Source organism: Musca domestica, unplaced genomic scaffold, assembly GCF_030504385.1.
Source record: "Musca domestica strain aabys unplaced genomic scaffold, Musca_domestica.polishedcontigs.V.1.1 13, whole genome shotgun sequence".
Classification (NCBI taxonomy): domain Eukaryota; kingdom Metazoa; phylum Arthropoda; class Insecta; order Diptera; family Muscidae; genus Musca; species Musca domestica.
This window is the reverse complement of record NW_026712172.1, coordinates 1,714,400-1,721,011: the sequence shown is the minus strand read 5'-3', so window position 1 is coordinate 1,721,011 and position 6,612 is coordinate 1,714,400. Positions and strand designations below refer to the sequence as shown.

Genomic DNA, 6,612 nt, shown 5'->3' with positions numbered 1-6,612 from the left:
CATTAATCCTAGCACTTTTTGCATGCCATTGATTAATACAAAACCAACAGGTAACACACAATTCATCCTCCGCAACAATATTACACAATTCAAAAGGGCACGACATTTTTTATTTTAATTATAATTATTTCTTTTTTAATACACAAGTTACAACTATATGTTTCAAGATTAGATCTGTAGCTGGAATTTTTTTATTAATTTATTTTATTCTTTTTTAAATCCTTTTTTAACTGTTATGAGATGACAAACAAAACAAGACGATATGTTACAACAACTAATTAGCTAATGTCACAAAAGAAAGAGGATAAAGGAGAATGTAAAACTACACAATTTGAAAATTGATATTACTTTAAAAGACAAAACAAAATTTTAAAACACTACACCAATTATCACTTTGAGTTACAAAATCACTATTGAACACTTTTAAACACTTTTTACCAGATTAATTAATTTTAAAAACATATAACTAATAATTTTTTCAAAAGGTCGGAGCACCACAATTTTTTGACACTAATCACAACAGGGTTGCCAACTGAAAAATATATTTCTTATATATAAAACACAATTTACATCAGTTAATTTCACAACACATGGGACGTCGATCAGACGACTTAAACAATTAGTGGGTCCTCTATGAGTGACGATTTTAGTCTATATTGACAGTTTATTCGACGGTGCGTTGACACAGGAAACGCTTGCATTCACGGACGTTTAACACTACATTGAAGATAGATCGATGGGGGCGATATTTGCAGCGATGCGATACAGGAATACCATCTGTTCTCTCTGCTGGAAGACGCACGAATACGTTAGAGTAAAGGGAAGGTTGGAAACACCTCTTTAATTAACAGCGAACACGAACACTTCTCGAATTGAAGAGCCAAGGGAACGTTAGAAACCCCTCTTTACAAAACAGAGAACACGAATACAAAAATTGAAGAGTCGAGGGAACGTTAGAAACCCCACTCGACTCCACAGACATCACACACTCCTCCCTGAAGTAAAGGGAACGTTAGAAACCCCTCTTTACAAAACAGAGAACACGTGAATTAAAGAGCCAAGGGAACGTTAGAAACCCCACTTGACTTCACAGACGTCACACACTCCTTTCTAAAGTTCTAAGTTCTCAATTGCTTTTGATTGGTAGCAAAACCATATCTCTAATCTGGTTTCCACGACGTTTTTGGTTTTGTGAAGCCTTAGTAAGGTTGCGCCGGACGATAGAGAAGACTTCTTTTAATTCTAAAGCTCTACCTTCAGGTTGGAAAATTCGCGCCCCTGTTCCGGGGGTGACTTGGTCATACAATGGCCGGGGTAATCTGGGTTCTCTACCTTGTGTCAGGTATGCTGGACAATATCCTGTTGATTCGGAGGCACTGGTGTTCAAAGTGCGTCTACAACTACTACTACTATACTTCCCTTTCCTATTTTTGACGACGAAGTTTTATTGCTGAAGTTCGAGGGCCCAGCGTGCTAACCTTCCCGATGGACTTTCTATCGAATTCAACCATTTGTAATCACGACGAATTGATACCCTTCGTCTCATTTGACGAATACCCCAAATAATGGGGAGGCACTCCTTTTCGATTGCGGAGTAGTTTTTCTCCGCCCCATTTAAATGTCAACTTATATATGCTATAACGCGCTCTCCACCATCCAGTTCTTGCTTGAGAACCGCTCCCAGACCGAAAGCACTTGCGTCCGTCTGCACGGTGAATGTTTTACTGAAGTCTGGACATGCTAGTACGCGTGCCTCGGTTAGCCTGCGTTTGAGTAGGTCGTCTCCCCATTTAAAATGTTCTTCAGAAGGCTGGTTAAGGGATGCGAGATGGTGGAAAAATGTGGAACGATCTCCTGTACCACGATGCCACTCCGAGTAATCGACGTACTTCTTTGACCGACGTTAGCGGTCTCATATCGGCTATGGCTGCAACTTTTGAAATCCATAATGAGTCCTTTGGATGTTGTACTAAGCTTATCACACTTCACTTTATAATGTGGTAGTGCGTTCAGTACACATACAACCGATTTTCTCACCTTAGCCAGATCCTCAATAGAAATGGTACAATGCTCGATTTGTCCAACTTAACGATGAGTCCCGCATAGTTTAGTGTTGTGAAGAATTGCTTAAGGAATTCCAATCCCAAAATGATATTTTCCTTAAATTGTGGCATGATTGAAAAGGGCAGATCGGTAGAGTGGTTTCCAAATGTCACTCGGAGCATAGTCGATTTGGTTATGTTGACGGTGGTCCCGTCGGCTAGTATAACATCTTTTGCTTCTATTTGCTTTCGCTGATAGTTCAGATCCTTCTTTAAAACTTCGGCGGTTTCTCTGGCCATAAAGCAACTCGTAGCTCCCGTGTCGATCGTTGCGGCGACTTTACATCCTTCAATGATTGCCATTGCCGTGAGACGATGCTCCTCGCATGTGAGGTAGGTTCCGTTGTTTACGCCTCTTTTTGCTGGCGGTTTCGCGCTAGGTTCCTCCTATGTACACAATCATTCCTTTCCGTTCGGGAAAAGTTTGTCCTGGTATGTTCTGTATTTCGGCTACTATGCGGCTCAGGACGGTTCGGTTCACAGCGGGTGGGATTACGTATACTTTCTAATTCTTCAGTTAACTGCTCCGAAGTACATCGGTGGTAAAAAGAAATTCAATTCAATTCAATTCTGGAGATAAGTCTCAGTCATAATTTTGCTTCGAGTTTAAAAAATGACTCTTGGTTCTGGTTTTGTCCGTTAGCTACACTACCTGGACGGGCAGTCTCTGGTAGTGTATGGGTAAGGTCTTCATTTTTCACAGCCAAAGCCAAAGCACATCTTCGTCAATTCGTGCCCAATACGAATTGAGACCGCTCCTGAACGTAGTGGGGCCAAAACTACCCTGGTTTGCCTAGGCATGCGACGGTCTTCAGCTGCAATGTATGGGGAGGTGGACTCCGATTATGGCATTCATACTATAATTATTAACTACCTCTGCGACTGCTTCAGTATGAAGGCTATTCAGACTCGCTTGATAGGCTTCATGATTTAGGAGCTCTCTCTTATATCGCTGGACATCTTTCTCTAGAGCAGGCAGGTCCTTCCTGACACGCCTGTGTTGGGGAGTTCTGCCCACGAGGCTGGGATGACTCCCACGATAACACACAAGCAGGTACTGCAACGAAAGCATTTGATTTTGCTGACGTCAGGGAAGAACCTTCGTCTCCTAAGTAAATGGTCCACAGGTGTCATGAGGAGGAACCCTGTTGCAGTTCGCAGGGCGGCATTCTGGCAGGTCTGAATCCTTTTCCACTGCGTTACACTCGTATTCGCCGACCACACTGGAGCCGCATAGCTAACCACAGAGCGATCTATCGCTTTATAAGAGGTCAAGAAGGTTTCCTTATCCGCACCCCAAGTGCCGCCGGATAGCGCCTTGAGGACCTTGCTCCTACTTTTCATTTTATCGCAGATAGCTGTGGCTTGCGCGGAAGACTTGAAAATGCTATCGAATGTGGCTCCAAGGAATTTTGGGTAGTTGGTGGTCGGAATTATTTGCCCCTCGACCTGCACACTCAGCTGTGTTCTCATCTCCGCAGTCCATGTGGTAAGTGTAGTGTTGCCGTCGATTTAGTGCGGATATTTTCATATTCCTCGCATGAAAGAAGTCGGCAAGCTCCGCGAGATAGTTGTTCACCCTGACACATATGTCATCAACTACAGGACCCCACGCCATGATCGTACAGTCATCCGCATATGTTACGATGTCGATGCCGTCTGGAGGGCGCGGAATTCCGGAAATGTATAGGTTAAACAGTTCCGGAGATATCACCCCACCTTGGGGAACTCCCTGTTTCACTCTACGAGGCTTGGACTTCTTATTCCGGAATTCCACGTGCGACTGGCGTCCACACATATAGTTGACTATCCAACGTTTCAAACTTGGCCGGAGGGTAGTATTCTCAACGTCCTCGAACAGCGTGGCATGGTTGACCGTATCAAAGACCTTTGATAGATCGAGAGCCACCACTACTGTTCTATGGCACGGCCTGTTCTTGTTGAATCCTCGACTGATATGTGTGGATATGGCGTGCAATGCTGTTGTGGTGCTATGTAGTGGACGGAAACTCTGTTGTTGGTTGGCAACTGAATAGCTTCCTTTGATACCGGGGAGGAGTAAAGACTCAAGAGTCTTGGCTACTAGCGACAAAAGCGAAATTGACCTTTGCTGGCATCCTTGCCAGGCTTCAGTAGCGGGACCACCCTGCCCATTTTCCAGGTTTCGGGAACTATGTGGGTGGCTAACGACAAGTTAAGAACTTTGGTTAGATACTCAACTCCCGGTGTATCCAGTTGCTTCAACATTACCTTTGATATTACGTCCGGGCCCAACGCTTTAGATGACTTAGCGTTTCGGATGACATTCGCAACATCATTCATCGTAAACTGTGGAGGTACATCCTCGGCGGGAAGAGCTCTTATACGACGTAGTACTCTTCGTCTCGCCTTATCACTTTCGGGGTGCTCGACAAATTGAGACGATTATCGGGAGATGGTCTGAGCCAAGAGAAATGACGGGTTGCCAAGTCACGTCATTTATCAGACCGGGTGACACAATGGTTAAATCTGACACTCTCCTCTTATTCGAGTGGGGCATCCTCGTTTACCGAGCAAAATGTGGAGCAGTCAATCTGCTCTGCCAACGCTGATCCCTCTGGTCATTACCTAGGACGGAATGCCACAACTCATGGTGGGCGTTGAAATCCCCTAGTACCAGGCGGTTATTGCCTTCCAAAAGTGGGATTATATTAGACAAGTAACGTGGTTTACAGCTATTAACCGGGGGGATATCCACATTAAGCACCTCTACCTCGGCAGTTCCACACTTGACTGCTACCCCCATTCACACCATGTATTGGGTCACTAGAGACTAGCTTAAGCGAGATAGGTCTATATTGAAAAGAATAGTGTAACAGGAACGCTAATGCCCACCTCTACTTCTGGTGCGATCTTTCCTCATTGCAACGTTGTAAGTTACAATTTCCATTGAGCTTGGTTTCCTGCACCGCTGTGATCTTTATATTCGTAAAATTCCTAAAATGCACCCTTCCTCCGCATCCATTGCATCGCACCGAGACTGATCTATGGTGGATGATGTTTTGGCAAACCGTACAGAACCATGGTCCGGGGTTTTCCTCAAACCCGGCACGGACCAAAAGAATCCGGAGCAAGCATTCCGGGATGTGCTGCTCCCAATACAGAAAAATAAACAAGCACGAACATGTATACACGGGGATGATTCATATGTAAGTTCTACTTGAAACATTGATTGAAAAATATCAAATAATATTTAAATACATTATTAAAAAGTACCTTAATTTCGTATCCGCATGTCTGCTTTTGACAACATTCCCATACGCTAAACTTAGTTAAATAAAAATAGATAGAGGAACAACACCATCTTATTGATAAATAATTCCTTATTTAATTCTTTTATTTATAGATTAATATACTAACCAAAAACAGAGCTCTTGGAGACAACAAACATCAAAATCAAGTAACGGAGCTATTCGTAGACATTCGCATTTCTTTAGCCACAGCCTTGTTTAATTGGTCGGCTCAAAGAGGATTGCCAAAGTCGAACACTATAAAATTACTTAAAAGTTTAGTGCTATATAAGTCCAAAGAAGCAAACGGAGAAATGGAAAATACAACTCTTACCATGCTCATGGCTCTACTCTACTCGTATGACACCAGTATTTTGCAAAAACAGGATGACAACCAATTGATACAAAATTTATATGTTATAAAAGACCGCGAATATGTGCAACAGATATATTCAGCTTTAATGGCTGAATCAAATTCGGACCTAAACAATGGAATTTTGAGTTTAGTGAAATTTTCATTCGGCTTGGCGATTTCTGGTTTGCGCCATGCATCACAGTATTTTCACAATCAAACATCAATATCGGACTATGACGAACATTTGGTAGATGAGGCAATTTGTTCAAACATATTCAAATTCATTTATTGTTATCTACTGGAAAAGAATATGACATATCAGTAAGTTTTTACACAATTTTATAATCAGCCAAAAGGTTTACGTACATTTTTATTTCAGACATCAATTCTTCTATAGAAGAGTGCATATGTTATTTACCGACTTTATTGATTTCATGCATTCCAAAGTAACTGAACTACGTGGAAGAGCAGATGAAACTTCAAAGACTGTTCTTAGTTTTACCAGTCAAGGTTTGGAACCGCCAAAAAATTTGGATCATAATTTTGAAATGCTTCTACTGTGCATTGGGAAATTTTATGCTGAAGACAAGGCTGGACTTTCATTGTGCTCCGAATATTGGGGACCCCTAGATTCTTCCCCAAATTATGTAACAACAACTCGATCTGTTTCACTTTTTAAATTCATACGCTTAGCAGGAGAATTACTTCCTGCAACTTTATTTGTTCCTTACTTAAAAATGATTGCTGGTTTATCCAGCTGTGAAAGGTCTTCTCGAAGTACATTCAATTTACTAAAGCAATCAACTGGATTAACCGGCAGTGCTGCTCTATCCTGGGAGCACTTTTTTTCTTCATTAACACGATATTACACGTAAGTACAAAAACA

General features: G+C 42.2%; 1 protein-coding gene across 1 annotated transcript in view; it reads left to right on the top strand.

Moving 5' to 3' along the window:
* Window positions 1–5,113: 5,113 nt before the first annotated feature.
* Window positions 5,114–6,612, top strand: part of LOC101888321 (nuclear pore complex protein Nup205) — a 108,617-nt gene continuing 107,118 nt past the window's right edge. Inside the window, exons 1-3 of the mRNA XM_059118486.1 lie at window positions 5,114–5,290; window positions 5,488–6,047; window positions 6,106–6,597. Of these exons, the coding sequence (XP_058974469.1) occupies window positions 5,129–5,290; window positions 5,488–6,047; window positions 6,106–6,597 (1,214 nt within the window). The 5' untranslated portion in view covers window positions 5,114–5,128. The remainder of the gene's footprint in view (window positions 5,291–5,487; window positions 6,048–6,105; window positions 6,598–6,612) is intronic.